This window comes from Sciurus carolinensis, chromosome 9 (assembly GCF_902686445.1).
Source record: "Sciurus carolinensis chromosome 9, mSciCar1.2, whole genome shotgun sequence".
Classification (NCBI taxonomy): domain Eukaryota; kingdom Metazoa; phylum Chordata; class Mammalia; order Rodentia; family Sciuridae; genus Sciurus; species Sciurus carolinensis.
In genome coordinates this window covers 14,215,902-14,235,726 of record NC_062221.1, presented here as the reverse complement: position 1 = coordinate 14,235,726, position 19,825 = coordinate 14,215,902, and the positions used below count along the sequence as shown (strand labels likewise).

The 19,825-nt window shown below is 46.1% G+C and overlaps 1 protein-coding gene across 2 annotated transcripts; it reads right to left on the bottom strand.

Annotated features, from left to right (window-relative positions):
• Positions 1 to 4,360: 4,360 nt before the first annotated feature.
• On the bottom strand, positions 4,361 to 6,788 carry Paqr9 (progestin and adipoQ receptor family member 9). 2 transcript variants are annotated; one of them, XM_047565051.1, is made up of 2 exons: positions 6,679 to 6,788; positions 4,361 to 5,965 (listed from the first exon to the last, which is right to left on the bottom strand). In XM_047565051.1, exon 2 carries the CDS (start codon positions 5,807 to 5,809, stop codon positions 4,676 to 4,678), a length of 1,134 nt encoding a protein of 377 aa, XP_047421007.1. In that variant the 5' UTR covers positions 5,810 to 5,965; positions 6,679 to 6,788; the 3' UTR covers positions 4,361 to 4,675. The 2 variants fall into 2 exon arrangements, with proteins under 2 accessions (XP_047421007.1, XP_047421006.1); XM_047565050.1 differs by lacking the exon at positions 6,679 to 6,788 and adding an exon at positions 6,361 to 6,592.
• Positions 6,789 to 19,825: the final 13,037 nt, after the last annotated feature.

The window sequence follows — 19,825 nt, the reverse complement described above, 5'->3', positions numbered from 1 at the left end:
CCCTAAGCAACTTAGGGAGACCGTGTCTCAAAAAAGAAAATAAAGACGGGGGATGTGGCTCAGTGGTTAGGATCCCCTGGGTTCAACCCAGTACACAAAAACCAAACCAAATCAAACCAGACCAAATCCCCCACATGTGCTCGTCTGAGCTATGCTCTACAAGCGACAACACGAAGACCGGGAAAGAGCGCAAAGGTTAGAACATCAGGCTTAGTTTTAATTTTGGATATTTATGCACTTAAACATGTATACTTTTTTTTAAACTTTATTACACTCTCTATGAAATTCACTTAATGACATCATAATTTAGGCACTTTGAATGAATCACACTTCATAATGATATGAATACTATTAACCTTCCAATAGTTATTAGTAGTAGTATTTTTATTAATTGATAGTGGTGATAAAATTTTCAATTCTGCACAAATGCACTCTACCCCTTTCCCTGGATTGTACATTAAATTTTCAAGTCATTCTTAACCAAAGGCTTAGAAGCAGACAGGAAAAACAATTGGTTGCAGGCAGATTAGCACGTTAACTGAAATAAAATCTTATGCATTGCACTTATGCTAATGAAAAGGAGAAAAGACCCAAACTTCTAATTCTCTTCTACCACGGGACAAAAAGGTAATGGCTGTAACAATATGGATCCTTGCCCAGTAGCTTACATGGAGTAGGTGGTGGTCAGTGATCGTTCAAGAATGAATGGATAAACAGCAATCCCAGACACTGACAAAGACACGCTTCAACAGGTAAAAGAACCGGATGATCAAAACCATTCAAGTAGCTGACGGCATTTTGTTGGATTTTATAATCTAATTTCAAAGATGATCATTTCTTATTTTGCTCTATTTAAAAATTCAGTCAATTAAAGGAATATACAGACCCATATATTATATGTAAACATGCATTAGGGTCCCTGTGGTCAGGCAGGCACCAAAGTTGTGCAGTCTAGAAAACACGGCTGGGCACACAACTGTCCCGACATCCTACAGTCCGTGTGAAAACACAATTCCGTCCTCTTGGACTAATGGTAAAACCTTGAAGACAACTCCTATCAAACCTCTCTCCTGCTCGTGCAGACTAAAGTTGTGAGAGTCAAAGATTAAAAATCCCAATTTATTATTGCTGCTGGCCCTCAGATTCAGCACCATACCAGAAAACATAAAAACCACCTCCATCTCCAAATTCTACATTCTTAGAAATAGTTCCCAGGAAGTGGCATGATGAATGAGGCTTACCGGTTTTCTGACTGCAAGCACTTACAGGATTTATGAATGGAAACATGTGAAGGCCACCCTGGCCAGCTCTGTAGCCCCACGCTTTCTCCCAGGGTTATTTATAGAAAGCGTATGGCCAGTGGAAAAGATCACATTTATTTTTACAAGTCATGACAAGACCAAAGAGCTCCACTTCCTCTCCCTGGGAAGGTCACCCTCTTCACCAGAGCTGCAAGAAGGGCAGAGAAGAAAGGAACCCTTTTAAATAACTAAGTCAGCCTGAGTCAGCCCCAGAGACCAAGCCACGGTGACAGGGACAGAAGTCAAACATCTTTGTCTCCCAATCATGACTCTATGGTGCTGCTCCTTGAGATGTCATCTAGATCATGACTAACGAGTAAAAATAAAATGCATTACATAATATGCTGCAAAATTCTACTGCCGAAATAGATTGTACAAAGATAATGGACTGAATTCTGATTTATGATTTGTCCTGTATTTCGAACAACTGAGCATAATAAAGTGAAACTGAATTTTAATGGATGTGGTAAAATGGAGAGTGTGAAAAAATGTTTTTCTGCATTATACATTTTTTTAAATATATATATATATTTAGTTGACAAGGGACCTTTATTTATTTATATGTGGTGCTGAGAATAGAACCCAGTTCCTCGCACATGCTAGGCAGAGCTCTGCCACTGAGACACAACCCTGATCTGAAAAATGTCTTATTAAAGGTGTTTTATTCTGATTGCCACATTACCCCTGAAATGTGTAATAAACTTGAATAGTTCCATGCAAATGTGGAGACTCAGTAAACATTTGCTTCTAAAATAGAATTCTCTCCTAACAAATCTGATCCCATTTAGCGAATAACACATGTAAACAAATTATCCCTGATCTTAGCATATGTGGTACGTGTTTGCAAACATGACATGAAGCCCGATCGCTGTTTTCAACTAGAATGTCCTCTTGTCACTATTAGATGTGGTATATAACACCTAAAGTGGAATGGGAAGAATGTGGGGGAAGGAAGAGGCAAAGGATAGGGGCAAAGTAGGTCTCGTTCTCTCTGAACATACTGGGCAGTGAAACCTTCCCAGGGAAAAGTGTGTCATCTCACTGGCTCATGCATCATAATCACTTGAAAATGATAGGGGTATAATTTTATCCTTAAGCGGCCCCTGCTTAAGGACAAAGACACAGGGCAAGAAGAGAATTCTGTTTGTGGACCCAGAAGATCTCCAACAAAAATTAAAAATGACAAATGCCAGGATTGTTCTTGTTCTAAAATCCATGGATCCTTTTCAGAAGTCTCCCTTCTTCTGAAAGGGAGGTCGCATTTGATGGGGAAGCTGCAAAATACTCTGATTCAAATGGTTTCTCTAGTTTCTGAATAAACAGTCTCTGGGGTTCTAGAAGAGATGACAATACCATGCAAATAAGTTTGCATGTGGAAATATCCTGATTTCCACAGCTGTCCTTGAACACGTGTATGGAATTAAGTTACAGCTGAGGAATAACATCTGTGCCGAGAGCAAATTATCAGCCTTTGTAACCTAACAGGCACTCTCCTTGCACTTTGTAAAGGGGGAGACACTAACACTCTGCTGGAACCGTGCAAAGTGTATTTAAGAGCCCATTAAGAGATCCTAATTCAAATATAGACATACATAAATTTAACTTCTCTGTGCAAATTAACACATACAAGGATACTGGTTCCTCCAGGGAATTGTGCTGAGCTTCTGTGTTTGCAAATCTAGTGGCTATTAAAAACACAAACAAAAACAGCAATCTTTCTAGGAGCACCATCCTACCAGTGCTGAGGTAAGTGTTCATCTATTTCCTGTGCTTGAACTAAATTATGCCATGAGGTCAAGACCCATTCACAGACTTATTTGGCTCTTAACCAAAATGACTTACCAAGAGTGTTAAGTATACAAATAAGCTACCTCAGTGGTTTCTGTTAATCAAGTCTAAATAACACTGGCCAATTTGATCATTAGAAAGCATCTCAGGGTGTGTTCACTAATTTTTCAATGGTTTGGGGTGAATGCCAATCATTTCCATAGCCTGGACCCAGATGACACTTTAGCATTTAACTGGGCAAGTGTAATCTTATTTAACTCAAAAGTTGCAGTTACTACCCAAGGAATACACCCCTGCTTTCATAGCATAAGTGCATTTATCCCTGAATATTATAGTTTTAATTTTACACAAGGATGAGCAACATCATTGTTCTCTCACCCTCCCCCACGTCTGAATTAGGAACTGCAGTCACATTAGTGGGTTGGCTTCTTCTCTCAGTAGAGAAGCCAAATGATCTGCATGCCCCTGTAAGCTACATCTGGTCCTACCAAACACTCAAAACCAACACCACCTTCCTTCTCTCCAGGGTGGAATGTTAAACCCTTATTTGCAGTAAGGTAAGAAAAGCTTATCCCTGCTGCTTTCCGGATGCAAGAAACTGTGTCTGAGGACCAGTCATTTGGGCATTGCTTCAAAAGGCACATTTATTCCAGTGGCAATTTAAATAAAGAGAAGGAAAGAATAAGATTTAAAAACAAACAAACAAACAATAAAGCCAGGATGGGTTTTGTGGAATACATTAAAGAAAAAGGAATCTGGGATCTCTATAAACCACTTGAGTGCCTCACCAGCAGTCTAACCAGAGTCCCTAAGGTAGAGTCGCTCACAGTTGTATCTTGACACTCACAGGCCTTCAAAAAACACTGTTTAAAAAAGTAGTCACTCTCAAGCAGCTTGCCAGTTCAAGTGTGCAATGCAGAAGGCTACGAAACTCAAAACTAGGTGATAAAGAAAATTCAGTGCATATCACAGGCTTTGATAAATTAGGAAAAATCATCATATATATTATTATTTAAATAACATCTGAGAAATGTGTTCAAATAATTAACTTGTGTTCACATTCCACGCATTTTCTAGCAAGTTAAACCCTGGGTTTATGTCTTTGTGCCCATTTCCTACAAAGCTCCCTTCTTTTGACAAATCCAAGCATTCCTCAGACGCAAATGGAAGTACCCAGGGATTCTGTCTATTTATCCTCTTTATTGTATACCTGACCTCACAAGGGCTGCTTGTTATCACCACTGACACAGAAGACAACTGGAAAACCAAACTGGCGTTTCATTTGGGATTTTATTCTCTACCTTTGCAAAAAATCCCTGGATGTCAAAGACACTACCTGACTTTTTTTTCCCAAGGGCAAGAACCATGTGGTCCTCTGCCTCCTATTTGATCCCCCTCTCCCTCTTCCAAAGCCCCAAGTGGGCTGGGACCCCTAGCAGCAATGGTCCTTTCCCTTGTGGTTTTGCAGCACCCTCTTCGAGCAAAGAAGGAAACACAAGAAAACTTGAAAACAAACCAACATCAGCAATAACATAAATTCCAAACAAACAGGCGGGCAAACCAGTAGCCTCCTCCGTGGCGGAGGTTCACTTTTTACTGTAGAATTCCGGGTTGTTTAGGAACTTCCTGATGACCAGCCCCAGGCACACCACCAGCAGCAACATGTAGCCCACCGTGCCCGAGAAGGTGGGCGCAGCAGGCGGGGCCTGAAGGAACTGGCGCAGGCCCTCCTCCACGTAGTACACCTGGTCATAGATGCTGAGGAAGGTGAAGATGTGGAAGAGTTGGTGGCTGTGGCCGATAATGTCGAAGAGGCCCGGCTGGATGCGCTCGGGGATCTTGCTCACGTTGAAGAAGGCGGCCACCACCAGCCAGAAATAGCGGCGGTAGAAATGCACAAAGAGCGTTGGGTTCTCACCACGCAGGTCGAAGAGCCAGCTCTCCAGCATAATGGGGCAGGCCATGCTGAGCGGCATGATGAAGACGAAGGTGCGCAAGGCGAACGGGTAGGCGCACCAGTCGGTGCGGCTTTTGCAGCAAGCCACCGTGCAGGCCACCGCCAGCACGAAGGCCACCGGCAGCACCAGCGCACGGTAGGCGGCAATGAGGCGCGTGCAGTCCACGTGCCAGCCCAGGCGCTGCTGCACGTACGGGGTCATGACTCTGGCGTCCAGCAAGCTCAGGCCAGGCAGCAGATAGTAATAGTAGGCCACCGTGCTGCCGAAGCCGTAGTAGCTGATGGATGCGTAGTCCAGGTAGAAGAAAGCGGCGCGCAGGCGCAGTGACAGGCAGCTGAACACGTGCGCCGTGCAGCTCATGGCGAAGGTCAGCAGCACACCCGACGCGTAGCACCACAGGGGCAGCAGCCACGGGTGGTGGAAGGGCACATCGCGGCCGCTCAGGAAGAACAGGCGACAGAACTTGCTCAAGAACAGCAGCAGCGGGATGAAGTGCGTCCAGAAGTTGAGCGTCTCATTGGTAGGCTTCAGCACCGAGGCCAGACACTCCTGCGCCGTGCACGGCAGACGCCGGTAGCCCGACAGGATGAAGCACTCCACGAAGTCGTCGGGGACCTCGTCCCAACGCAGCAACTGCTTGGGCGAAGCCGGGAGGTCCCCGGGGACTGCGGGATGGGAATGCCGAGCGGCCCCCGAAGCTGCGGCGGCCGTGGCGGGAGGGCCCTTTGTGCCCGTGCCCCGGGGCTGCAGGCGCCGCGGCATGGTGCCCGGGGCTCCACTAGTGCGCACGCAGGCGACCTCTGGCGCCGGCTCCCGCGCGCTAGGCAGCCCCGGCCGGTCGCCGTCGGAGCCTTTGTGCCCGCGCCGGGGGCGTCGCTGCAGGTTCAAGACAAGACCTGAGCTTCCGAGCAGCCGCTCCTAAATAAACAAAATAAAATAATCAGTAGGCAGCGCGGCGACCGGCTGGAGCGCGCGGGGCTCGGCGCCCCCTCGCCAGGCTCCCTCCTACCAGCGCGCGGCCGCCCGCGCTGCGGCAGCGGCGGCGGCGGCGGCGGCGGCGGCGGCGGCGCGGCGGACTGCGGCGGCGGCGGCGCTGCGGTGACTGGGCATCGCGCGGTGCGGGCGCCGCCGCCGCCGCCCCCGGAGCGGGAGGCGGGGATGTGCGAGCGGAGGCGCGGGAGGGACGGAGGGGGAGGGAAGGGGGGAGGGAAGGAGGGAGGGACGGGCGCACGGAGGGAGGGCGGGGGCCTCCCCGGCTAGGGTTTCGCGGCCGCCGCGGGGGAGAGAGTTGTCCCCGGTCTCGAGTTCCGTACCATCCCCCTTCTCGGGCCTCTGCAGCCCGGGCCGACCCTTTAATGATTGATGCGGGGGGCAAAGGCTGGCCAGCGACTCGGTCGCTCGGGCCCAGGGCGAGGGTCGGCGCCGGGATTCGAAACCCGACAGCCACGCGGGCGTTCCAGAGGACACTGGGGAGCCGCGTTCGCAGGCCGGGAGGCGACCGCGGGGGAGGGGAGCCCGGCGCGCGCGGCCAGCGCAGGCGGAGAGATGCGCTGACAGTCACCTCCCGCGGTGGCCGGCGAGGGGACACTGCGGCGATCGCGTCCGACCGGAGCCCTGTCCTTGTCAGATACCTGGTGCTGCTCCTCTCGCCCGCTCCCCCGCTCATCTTTGCGGGCGGGCGTGCGTGTCGGCCTTTCGCTCTGGCACTACATCGAGCCTCGTTTATCTCCTTGCCCCTAGCGGACTTATTCAGGTGCGTCACTATCCTATTTCCCTCGCCCTTGTCCGGTCCGAGAGAACCGTCCCCAACTGGCCTCCGCTCGCGCTCACCAGCCATGGAGCCGCAGCTCACCCATGCCTAGGATTCTTGTTGGGAACCCAGAGTCCGGACAGCTCAGGACGGGTTGCTCGGACCCCCCGTTTTCGTGAAAAACTTCAGATGACGACCGGGCGATTTGGAAAACCTCTAAGGATCTGAGGAATTTATTAAGACGGGATTCCCAAGCAGAGCCGCGCCCGAGTCAAGGGAGGGCATTGATGAGAGAATTCAGGGAGCAGGTGCATTCTAGCAGGAATTGAAGAGAGAAATGAAGATCACTTCCCAGAGACGTGGGGAGGCTTGGGTAAAACGTATGTATAATTAACCAGCAGTCCCTGGCAGGACAGGTTGGATGGCAGGGGGCAAGGAGAAAAGATTTGAAGACTCCAAGTGATGTGAAAATATATCTTGACCCTCGAAGAAAAATGGGCTCAAAACCTGTATGTTCTTAAATGTTCACTGTGTAAGTTTCTCACAGTGATGCCCTGGGGGTATGGCTGAGTTTAACTTGCATCTCTAACCTGTGGTACAGATGACAAGAGCTGACTTGTACAGTGCTAAGCACCAAGCACCTTACACTTTTCAAGTCTTTTAGGTATCATGTATCCCATTTTACAGAAGAGGAAATGGAGGCACCATTGACCATAAAGAACTGGTCTAAGTAGTAACCTGAACCCAGGCAGGCTGCTTCTAGATTTCATGTATCAAAACTGGAACATCCAACAACCTGTTTTTCTCAAAGGAAACAGGTAGGGAAGAACAGAATGATTTAGGAAAAGCTTTCAATTTTCATTTTTAATTTGTTTCGCTTTAAGAATGAAAGTCTACCTTCATAACTACAGCAAATCCTGTAAGTAGGTTAAGGAAGATTTACTTAGGTGAGGCTCAAGGTGGATTTAAGTTATGGATAAAAATTATTTATAACTAGGATATTATTCTGTATTGTAAATGTCTAGAATTACTTAACAGTTTCTTTAGAAGTATTGGCCTTCTCTCTGAAATATTTTCCACTAGTAATTTAGCAAACTCTTACACAATTAGGCCAAAGGCACACTTTGGTTTTGTGGCCTTCTGACCTAGCACACATTCCTGATTAGTGGTCTTCTAATAAATAAGGTTTGCTGCAGTTATTTAACCAGTATTTTGTTTTAGTGTTCTCTGGTTTCCCACCATCTGTGGTCTGGCTGTTTTAAATTTCCTTTCACATCTGGACTGAGGACCCAGGCTAACTTGCTAACTTGTGAAAGGGTTTAAGATTCAGGCACTTAATTCAAGCCTAGAATGATAAACCTGAATCCAGGGCAGACCAGAAAAAAATTTTTTTCATATTCCTTTTGTTACTCCACAAACAACCTGAGCTGTAGCCTGTAAAACATGTTGGTCTTATAATAATTCCCACATTTAGCAACCTCTTAGTTGCATAATCAGCTCACTTACATAATTTGGAAAAATATAATAGAAAGTTCACTTCAAGCAAAATAATTGGGGTTGGCTGTAAATTAGTGTGCAGAACCTCTAGCTAGAAAATATTTGTCATTGCATCTAAGAGGGGCGGGATGGACTGTAATAAAATATGGTGTTCCTTTAAAAAGTCACTGTTCTATAAAGTCAAACAAATGACATTCTTGTAAGTGCTCACAAAACCTTTGTGGTCTCTTCCTTTTTCCCTCCTCAAATACCCGCCCCCATGGGAGGGGCAAAGTCAAGTACAGCCATGGAGTGAGAGGTGTTGGTGAGAATTGTCTGATGCAGAACCCAGACAGCTAACCTTGATGTATCTTGACAAAGCTAAGTAAAATGGCATGAAGGAAACAGCAAGAGTGCTCTGATTATAAAAATGTTTTCATTATAAAATGAAACAGCAACATGACTGTTCCTGAATTATACCCATCTGTAGGATTAATTTCTCCTAATTTTTAAAATTGTGATAAAAAAATGTGTTCCCCACATACTGGGTTTTGTAGTTTATTTTAATTCCAGTAAACTATCTGCCTTTTGTCAGTGAGAACCAGGCTTATGTTGCTGGGCTTGGCTGAACAGATAGAAGCAATGGACTGGCAGCCACCCCTGAAGGTGCGTGAGATAAGGCATCTCAGGCACCAGGACCCACTGCTAAGTTCCTGGCAGTTCAGAATCACCAGGCATTGCACTGGAAGGCCCGTGCTGGTATTTGGAGGCAGAAACCAGCTAGTTTTCCTGATGGAAAGCTTGCCAAACTGAGGCCACAAATGTGGTATTGGTAGTTCTGTGGAAGTTCTGTACTTCGGGGTGCCGTGGGGCCCTGGCTGTAATATGTTATATCACATATTACACATATTTGCTCTGTGGCAAGCTGGACAAATGCTTTTTCTAGTCAGGTTTGCTTTACTAACTTCCTTCTAGACCTGCTATGGGTTTCTTTGTGGTTCTCTCTAATGAAATGAAGCATATATAAAAATTCCACAGCAAATTTGATGTTTTCTAATCAGGACAATTAGCAACCTGTAAAACCTGCGGAAAAACATGCCAGTTGCTAATCATACACCTATTTTTCAGAGGAAATTACTTTTTTAGTCACATTCTAGCCAGAAAACAATGAACCAAGCAAGTAGACAATATTGGAGCTAGGACTTAATTGCACTCAAGAAGCTCCGGAAGGAGAACTCGAGGGTTCATTCTCTGTCTTCAGAATATACCGTCCAAACAAAAGTGCTTCTCTTTTCTCCAAATTGAAAATAGCCATGATAACATCCGCCACACTCTCCCAGGTCAGACAGGGTCGCAACCGCACAGTAGGCATGAGCTCTCTAGTGTGGAAAACCTTATGGCATCAGAAGTGACTGAGAGACTCTTTGGGGACAAGAGTGATCGGAAAGACAGGGAGGGGCTGGAGACTGGAGAGACAGCCCTGGGGGGTTGAGTTCCTACCTGGCGCTGTGCCTGCCAGTTTCCTGACTCGGTGACAGTTTCTCTCTTGAAGAAAAGCTAAGGAAGACTTGCTGAGGGTGTTTTTTTTTTTTTTTTTTTCCTCTGAAGGTTCCATATGGTGTCTGTGTCACATGCCCAAACCTCACCTTTTCTCTGCCAGGGGTCTCCAAAGTGGGTGCGCCAGGAGCCTGAGGGGAAGAATGAAATATTACCATTTCTGTTTAAATCTCATTGGTTTCAGTGTGAAGCTTTAGTATGCAGTCCATGGAGGTAATTGATAGGTAGTCAGCTGGGGCCCAGGAAGGGTCCAAACACTCTGAGAAGGGCGGGCGATGGAAACTCTCTACTGGCCTCTGCTCCGTAGCCCATTGCCCTTGTTCATCCAGCTGGCCTCCACCTCTCTCCCAGGTCCAGGGTGGACTCCCCCTCCTGACTCTCAAGTCACTGGAAAGGGGGCTTGGGGGCACAATCTGTTAGGAATAGTAAGCACCCCACCTTTTGTGGCTGGGTTTTTTTTTTTTTAATCAGCACAGTAAGCTTTTCAAAGCTTAGAACCTAGAATCCTCAAATCTCAGAATAGGAAGACTACTTAGTCCTTCAAATCCCCTAGTCTGACTCTTGGTAGCTGTTTTTGTTTACTAATTATGTACTACATTCCGGTTCTGTGCAGGAGCTTTACACATATTCTAATGCTCAGAACATGGCAAGGTGAATACACTCTCCACATTTTCAGGCCCAAACAAAACAGGCACAGAGAGGTTAAGCAGCTGGGTGGCAGAGCTGGAGTCCAGTGCTTTTCTTTCCAGTCCCCTCAGCCTTTCCTTCACAGGGCACTGCCTCCTGAGAAGCTGCTATGCTGCTTGCCTTGAACATTTCCAGGAAAGGAACTTATCCTCTTTCATTTTAAGTTTTTTCTTTTCTCATCATCGTTATTGGAAAACCTTGTTAATAATTAAATGAATACGATTGATGAGAAACACACACTGTTGCATCTTGGCCCAAAGGTCAGCTGTAAGTGTTATTGAGCCTGGGTCTGGCTAGAAAGTGCCCCAAAAGAGCAATGTCAGATAAGGCATGTGTACACGTGGAGGCGACGGTTGGATATCGATTAGGCGCATTTGGTATAACAAGTATCTTCCTCTGAAGGAAGAACCTCTGCTGATCCCCAGGGGCTTGCTGCATCCTAGATAGCTGCACAGAGGCAAATAGCAGATTCTGTGATTTCGCAGATGATCCTTGCATGTTTCACAATATTATTGATGGTAGCAGCTGACTGTTACAGGAGGGAAGTACCCTGTTATTATAGCATCACACACTTGACATTGACGGGGAGGGCATCTCAGTTACTGGGCTCAGTTTGGGCCTCAGTGAAACTCACTTGCCACTGGTTCCGTTTAGTTCTGTAATGTAATGGCGTTTCTTTTTTTTCTTTTTCTTTCTTTGAAGGTCTATATCTGTTTGTTGAAAATATTTGTGAACATAGGTGCCAATCGCTAGACTAATAGAGGGTATCTATATATCCTATGTGGATTGATTTTTTAGGAGTGTGTTTCAGTGACCTCACATTCATCTTTAAAAAATTTTTTTTAGTTGTAGATGGACACAATGCTTATATTTTATTTTTTTTAATGCGGTGCTGAGGATCGAACCCCGTGCCTCGCTTGTGCTAGGCAAGTGCTTTACCCCTGAGCCACAACCCAGCCTCACGCTCATCTTGAGCCCTACTTGTGTCCAAACCATAAGGATCTGGGGTTACTGATGAGCCTTCTCAGTACAGGTAAGTCATTTCTCCACAGTGAACGGGGATAAATTTCCTAGGGACATTCTTACTGTCATGGTCACCCGTTGGCATGCTTCCTTCGAGCCTTGGGTTCTAGGAAGTTAGGTCGAAGCGGATGTGGTGGTGGTGTGCTTTTGATCCTTCCCTCGCTGCCCTGACGCACTCCACTGGAGATGCTCCATTCTCACGTACACCTCATTCCCTGTCTAGAGACACTTCCCGGCCCCGGGGAGGGCTCACTGGATGGAACCATGGTGGACGTTCAGGAGACGGTCCCCACTTATGTACTTTGCAGGCCCTAATAAGCACTCTGTGCACAAAGCTAGTCCTAGGAACCCAGAGTGTGGAGGAGCAGAGGAGCGAATCGGAGCATGGTGGAGCCAAGTCAGAATTGTTCTTGCTCTCTGCCGGGGCCAGTGACGCCGCCATGTTTGAATGCAGCCCTTTTGTGATAACTCACTTGGTGCAGCCATTTTGAAACCGGGCACTTTAATGCTGCCTCAAACACCACTTAGCTTTGGATGTTTTTACTTTGAAGTAATGTGCTAGACAGACACCTGCACCCCATCCCTAACCCCATCCCCTTGGGGGTCAGGGTGGGGTGAGGGTTAAATGCCATCTGGGAAGCAAACCAGGCAAAAACTTGAGCCATCCACACGTTCGTCTTTGGGAAAGCCATCAATACTGGAGGAGGGTCTGCCTGTCCCTTGGCTCCCATCTCATGTTTGCGGATCTGTCCTTTGCACTAACAATGTCCCTGCCCACTTGTAATTAACAAATGGGGGTTGGTGCTGGACAGTGGATCTTCCTTTCATTTCTGCTTTAAATTGCATGAATGGCCACCCCTGCACTCTGCAGGCTTCCTGATTATACTAACCTGATTTAATTTGGTGTATGTTGGGAGAGAAGGAGAGCAGGAATGGATGGCTCTGTGGGCCACAGTTCCACCTCATAATCCCAGCTCCAGAGTACAATGAAGCTGTCATTAGCTTTTCTAACAGATTCCTCAGTAACCAATGTGCTTTGTAGATGTGGACATCAAATTCAACCCCTGCTTAGGGGAGACCAGCTAATGCAGGTCTGGCAGATGTAAACACAATATGACACTTTGTTTTCTGAAATCATTTAAAAAATTTTAACATCAAATCATTGGATGTGGAGTTGTCAAAGCATTTGTAAAGCATTTTAAGCAAGTCACAAATAAGGCAGAGAAGAATAGCATTTTACAAAGAAAGGGACTTCTTAGGGAAGAAGGGATGACAAAAATGTGTTTTAGTTGGGTTTTTTTGAATTTAAAAAATATCAGGAGTCTGTTATTTATGCCAGGCTGTTTTGCCTTGGCTGCACAGGACGCATTGCTCAGAAAGACTCGCAGGGGTAGATACTGTCAAGGAAGGGTGAGGAAGGGGGTGGAGGGGCAGGTTTCCCTGTGGGAGACAGAAACGGAAAGAGCAGCCTCAAGTCTCCAGAGTGGAGCGTTGCTGTCTCTAGGGTTGATGTGATTTTAAAATTCTACAGCAGCCTCATAGTTTGTGGCAGAAAACCATCCCGCTATTGGGAGATGGAAGGGAGAGCCCAGTGGAGGGACTGTCTTGAGGTTTGTCTGCATGGTTGGTGGTGCTTAGTTTTTTTAGAGAAGGATTTTTTTTTTAAGACCGTGATTGCCTATTACCACTCTCCCTTATTCTGTCCTCTCTCCTCTGACAGCACTGGCCTTCCTGAGGTTCCACTAAGTCCCAAGCGTGTGCACAGGCTGGCCTCTGCCCAGTGGCCCAGCTGAGGGCCGAATGGCCTGGTTGGCAGCCCAGGCATGTGCTCTCTTCCCTGAAGAATAGGCACCTTTCCTGCTTCACTGGTGGGCTGGCAGCTGCCCCAGGGCTCTTGCACTTGCTGTTTCTCTCTGCCTCCCTCAGCCTTAAATGCTTTTCTCCCCGACATTCTCCCTTGATTTAGTTCTCTACTCAACACTGCCACCTCTCAGAGAGCTTGCCGCCCACCCTATCTGACATGATAGTGCAGGATCCCTGTCACTCTGCCTCCTCACCCTACTTTTATATTTATCATATTTGCATTATCTGATGTGATGTATTATATATTCATTTCTTTATCACCTACTGAAATATAAGCTCTGTGAGGGCAGGAGCTTTGCTCACTGGCCTATCCACAGTTCCCATAGGAGTGCCAGGCACTTAACAAACATTTGTGGAATCAATGTTTATAGCAGCTCAGTTCACAATAGTTAAACTGTGGAACCAACCTCGGTACTCTTCAACAGATGAATGGATAAAGAAAATGTGGTATATATACACAATGGAATATTACTCAGCCTTGAAGAAGAATGACATTATGGCATTTGCAGGTAAATGGATGGAGCTGGAGAATATCATGCTAAGTGAAATAAGTCAATCCCAACAAACCAAAGGCCAAATGTTTTCTCTGATATGTGAATGCTAATTCACAATAAAGTAGGGTGGTGCGGGGAGAATAAAGGTACTTGGGACTAGACAGACGGGAGTGATGGGAGGGGAGGGGTATGGGGGCAGGAAGGATAATAGAATGAATAGGACGTTTTTACTCTATGTGCATATATGATTACATGACCTGTGTAACTACAGCATGCACAACCAGACGAATGAGAAGTTATTCTCCATTTAGGTATCATGTGTCAAAATGCATTCTGCTGTCATGTTTAACTAATTACAAAAAATAAAACATAAGGAAAAAAGAAAGAAAGAAACATTTGTGGAATAATTAAAAAGTCTACCCCAAAAGCTAAGCCCAGAGCCCGGCTCTGCTCAGAATATTTGTATTGGTGCCGCTCGGGCAGAATCATCTCTAATTAACTGACCTCCACAACCCTTGTAGCCCAGCACCGCTGCCTACAAGGGCTCAGAAGGAACAGATCTTCAGGAAACTTGGGTCTGTGAAGTTGGGCCTGCAGAACCGTTGGATGGAATCTGAACATTACATGGCTTCCAGCTTGGTTGAGGTTGGATTTCATTTCACCTAATGTGCTTGCTAAGAAACTTAGGAAAGTGTAGTCTTGCATTTTTAAAAGCAGCGGTTACGTATCTGTGTGCCACGACACAGGAAGGTCACAGAGGGGGGCGATTTCTGGAAAAAGAACAACTATACCTAATTGCCTGACCTCTTCAGAGGGCGGTCATGCCACTGTGATTCTTGCTCTCTTGCATTCTGCATGTTTCCTTTGGCGACAGGGCCCGTGATGGTCTTATTTAGCTCTGAGTGCTAAACCCAGAAGTGCTGAACCCAAAATAGAAAACACAAAAGCTGTTGGCTGTGAATCTCTGTGACCAGGGCAGTGGCTTCTGCACTAAGATCAATCACTCGGGGACCTTAAAAACACAGCAACAGCAAGAAATGGTGTTTGCCACATCCTCCTCTCCCCTGGCTGAGCCTTTCGGAGGAGGCGTGTGGACCTGCAGGACGCATCATTTAGCTGCAAGGGGACAACGTGTAACGTGGCCATTGCGGTGGGAGGGAGTGGCAGAGTGGGATTTGAATTTTAAAGGTCAATTCTAACAAAGTAGTTCGTATCAAAGAGAGTTCCTCCAGTCGCTTCTATTAATAGCATCATTCAGCAGCGCGGCAGCTCTGTTTAGGATTCTGTCTCACCATGTTTTCACCTTTACTGAAATAGAGAAGCAAATGTCACCGATCGCAGATACGGTGCCACAGAGGTATAAAAACGTTACACTCCCGGCCTGCGGCCTGAGCTCTTTGCTACTTGCAGATGCTCCTCCCGAGAACCTGGTTTTTAAATGCTTGGAGTTTCGCAAGTGCTGAGAGCTTTTGAGACCACCACACACCAGTTTTTGAACCACTGATGAGATCATAGCTGACCATGTAGCTGCAGAAATGGCGGTTGACACAGAAGTCACTAGCCATCGGGGTGGCTCCTCTGACAGGCACACAGCTCTGTGCCAGCACCGATCCACAGGAAGAGCAGAGGTCACGGCAGGCCTTGGTTTATTGAACGCCGTCTCTGTGCCCTCCCCGACCATGGCACTCCTGCAGGTGCCATGTCACCTGACAGCCTCCCAAGGGAGTTGTCTGAAGGCAGAGTCCAGCCCAGCAATGCCTGCAAGGGCTCAGAAGGAACAGATCTCCAGGAAACTTGGGTCCGTGAAGTGGGTGGAGGTTCGAGTTGGGCCTCCAGAGCTGTTGGGTGGAATCTGAACATTACATGGCTTCCAGCTTGATTGAGGTTGGATTTCACTTTTTTTTTTTTTTTTTTTTTGCAGTGCTGGGAATTAGAACCCAGGGCTTTGTGCTTGCAAGGCAAGCACTCTACCAACTGAGCTATATCCTCAGCCCAAGGTTGGATTTCATTTCACCTAATGTGCTTGCTAAGAAACTTAGGAAAGTGTAGTCTTGCATTTTTAAAAGCAGTGGTTACGTATCTGTGTGCCACGACACAGGAAGGTCGCAGAGGGGGGCGATTTCGGGAAAAAGAACAACTATACCTAATTGCCTTTTCAGAGGGCGGTCATGCCACTCTGATTCTTGCTCTCTTGCACTCTGCATGTTTCCTTTGGCCACAGGGCCCGTGATGGTCTTACTTAGCTCTGAGTGCAAAAACTGAATCAGGTGAATGTCCTCCTCCATTCCTTTTTGCACCCTTGGAGCTCATTCCCTGAGTCCTGTCCCAAGAGGACCTCCTTAATGCCAATCAGTCCTGCACCCAGGGTGATGGCCAGTAACGTGTCTACCCTGACTTTACACAGCTGAGAGCCATCTGTCAGAAAGGACTGCTTTCCTGTGCACGATGAGTTCTGTGCTTGTTTCTTCATGTGACAGCTGGAAAATTCAACTGTGGTGACCATTCGTGGCCCTTTCTCCTCTTCTCCCCCAGGAACAGATAACTGCCCGGAATTGTGTAATGCAGGGTCCTGCGATGGCCTCTAAGTGGTTTCTGAGTGCAACGGAGGCCCCCTTTGTCCATTTCCCTTATACCTTCTATTCCTTCCTGCTGTGCAACTTTTTAAGATCCGCTACCTCATTTTACAAATGAGGTGACCAAAGCCCACAGAAGTGAAGAGGATGTTCCAGGTCACTACACTGGGTCTTTGACTCTCAACCTGTGCCTTCCCAGAGACTGCATAGGGACACAAGGAGAGGTGGTTGAAAGAGCCCTGACTTTCAGATCAGATTTGGCTGGGTTTGAAGTCCGACTTGGTCACATACCAGCTGTGTGACTTTGGGTGAGCTGTTTAACTTCTCTGAGCTGCAAAGGGAAATCACGTGACTTTCCTCCAAGATTGTTGCCAAGATGGGTGTATAAAAAGTGCCAGGTATCAATAAAAGGTAGCCATTTGTGTTATTCCTATGTCCCCCTTACTTAAGGTGCAACAAACCCAGGGGAAATATCACGAAACACCGACTTAAGATGGCATAAAAGAGAAGCCTGAGGTATAGGAGATGAACTTTAGGAATGGGCTGGACATCTGAGCATTCAGTTAACTGCAGGGGAAGGGTCAAGTGCAGGGCAGCTCCACCTGAAGGTGCTGGGAGAAAGCCCCTGAGGGTCCAGAACTCAAAGGCCAGTGGTCAGCCTCAGGTGGGGAGGTGGCCATGCTCAGCAGACCCCATCTAGTCTGCTGAAGAGGGATGAGCACAGTGACCAGAAACCCAGAGGAGGTGAGAAGCTTGCTTGGCCTGAGCAGCTGACATCAGCGTGATCTGTCAGGAGGTGATGTGGCTGTCCTGGTCCCCTATTCAGGACCTGGAGAAGCTGGACTGGGGGACTAGCTGGCAAATCCCAACATGCAGGCAAGGGCTTCTGCTCTTCCCTGGGAGCCTGTCAAGAATAGCTCTCATACTTGGAAATGTCAGTTGCTGTTTGTTCCAATTTGCATAATAGTTTTTTTTAAAAGAGAAAAGAATTTCTAGGGAAAAAAGAAAAAACCCTAGTTACAGTCTAAATCATTGGCGATAACTTCTAATTTTAAAAAATATACCTGCAGATGTTTAATGTACTTAAAAGCCACGTTGTGAATTTCACGTTCTATTTTTAATGTCGAGACTTCCCGGAGATAGCACAGTGTATATCTTTTTCATTTTAAATACCTCTGATGTTTCATCCAGATCACAGTCGAGTTCTCCCCTGGAAGTGTTTGATTGAAATGCTGAGAATTTATCACTGTTACCAATTGTACTATTAGGAATATATCTTTGGGATTTTTTTTTTTTTCTTTTAGGTTCTTTCCTTGCTGTAAAGATCCCAAAATAGAATGAGGAGACCAAATGTATGAACAGTTTGGTGCCTCCTGCTTTGGCGCACTACCCTGTCAACCCAGAAAATCACACAAGTCCTACACTCCATATCCCCGCAGGGATCCACCAGGCTGGTGCCGTGTATTCGGGCTGTAGCAGGGCCCCCCTCCGGCAGAGGGGATCCTTGCTGGGGCTGCTGACTCAGGCTGGCCTAAGCCCAAGGCTGACCTCAGTCCCCAAGAGGAAGTGTGACTTCTCTCTCTGCTTAGAAAACCCGTGCCTGATACAGTAAAGGGGAGCAGGATTCAGAAGTAGACTGGAAATAGGAATTTCATATGTGTAGCATTAGCAATCACTGAGTACACTGTTATTTAAATATGTTCATGATTAAAAAAAAAAAAAAAAAAAAAAAACTATTTCTTCAGTTGGACCTGCAGATAATCAGTTCTGCATTCAACAATTGCACTTCATTTTGTGGTTTGTGAAGGAAAGCTGCTTTCCGTGCAGCGCCATCTGAAGCCCACTAGTCTGTAAGCTCCTGAGGACAGCAGCCCGCCCCGCTGTGCTCCTCTGCATCCCAGCACCTGGTACGCTGCATCCTATGCAAGAAAGAAGGGTTAAGTTAATAAATCAGTGCATGTGCTCCTAGAAGCTGGCAACTTCCAATGAACGAGACAACCCAGTTCTTTCTTTACAGGGGACTTTCTATCCAAGCTACATGTATAGCTTTTTAGAAAATAGTTGGCAGTGCCAACCCAATATTTAACAGACTCTTAAAATGAACATCAGTCCAGTGCTTTGGTGCAAAAACCAACCCGAACAAAGAGAAATTTATTCCAGGAATTCTCTTGTGAAGCAAAAACTAATCGGTAATCCCCTGGGATCCCGACAGGATCGACTTGAATCGAGCCCTTGCACTTTGTCCCAGCTGAGGGAAGGAAGACCTGCTGAGGCAGCCTCCGTCCCCAGCTCTGCCTACTGTGACCTCCCATGACTGAATCATCAGACAGCACGCGGCCCTCCACCCATGTGTACGCTCCATTTTCAAAATTACATTTAACAAATTCCTGAATAACATGGCAAATCATTTTTCCCCAAAATTCTATTAAAAATAGAGCTATGATATGATGAGGACTCTTTTTCCCATATGCGATTCTGACTACTGGCTGGTTGGGCGTAGCCTCTGCTTTTTCATAGACTACAGACAGCTAGCTATTTTTTTCACATTCCTTTAGTATTTTTTTTGGTTGACTAGGTTTCCTAATTATACTGTCATGTCACTTGCTACCATTCCTTGAACACACCTCTGGATTCGATTTGATAATGTTTTATCTAGAATTGTTTAGTTTTCATTAGTGCATTAGTTAGACATACTAGCGGGGTTCATTTTGACATATTCATACATGCATGTAACCTAGTTTCCTCAATTCAGTCCCCCATCCTTCCTCCCTGCCCATCCCCTTCCTCTACTCAGTTGATCTTCCTTCTATTTATTTATTTATCCTTTTTTTAATAAATACTTTTAGTTGTAGATGGACACAGCACCTTTATTTATTTATTTTTATGGGGTGCTGAGGATTGAACCCAGTGCCTCACATGTGCTAGGCAAGCTCTACCACTGAGCCACCACCCCAGACCCCTTATCTTTTAATGGGAAGGCATTGTGATATATTCACACATGCACATCTACTTTCATAAGCACAATTGTTCTTTTGTTTTTGTGTTAAGTATTTCATAGTAAGTTTCGGTTATTAAGGATATGTAACATTATACGGTGAACCGAAGAGCTTCCTGTCTTTCAAAAAGGCCTGGAATGGTTTGAGATGGTAGAAATGACCAAGTGGTGCCTATTCCAGAATTATAGTATTTTATAGCACTAGAAAATTAATATAACAATAGTCTATTATCAAGTTAAAAGTAAAAATTAAGTGATTATGGTAATAAATAAAAATGAATAAAGTTAAGTAGATTTTCTAATAAAATAAATTCTGAGTTTAAAGAGAAAAGAAGGAAACTATCTTAGCATAATGAAGAC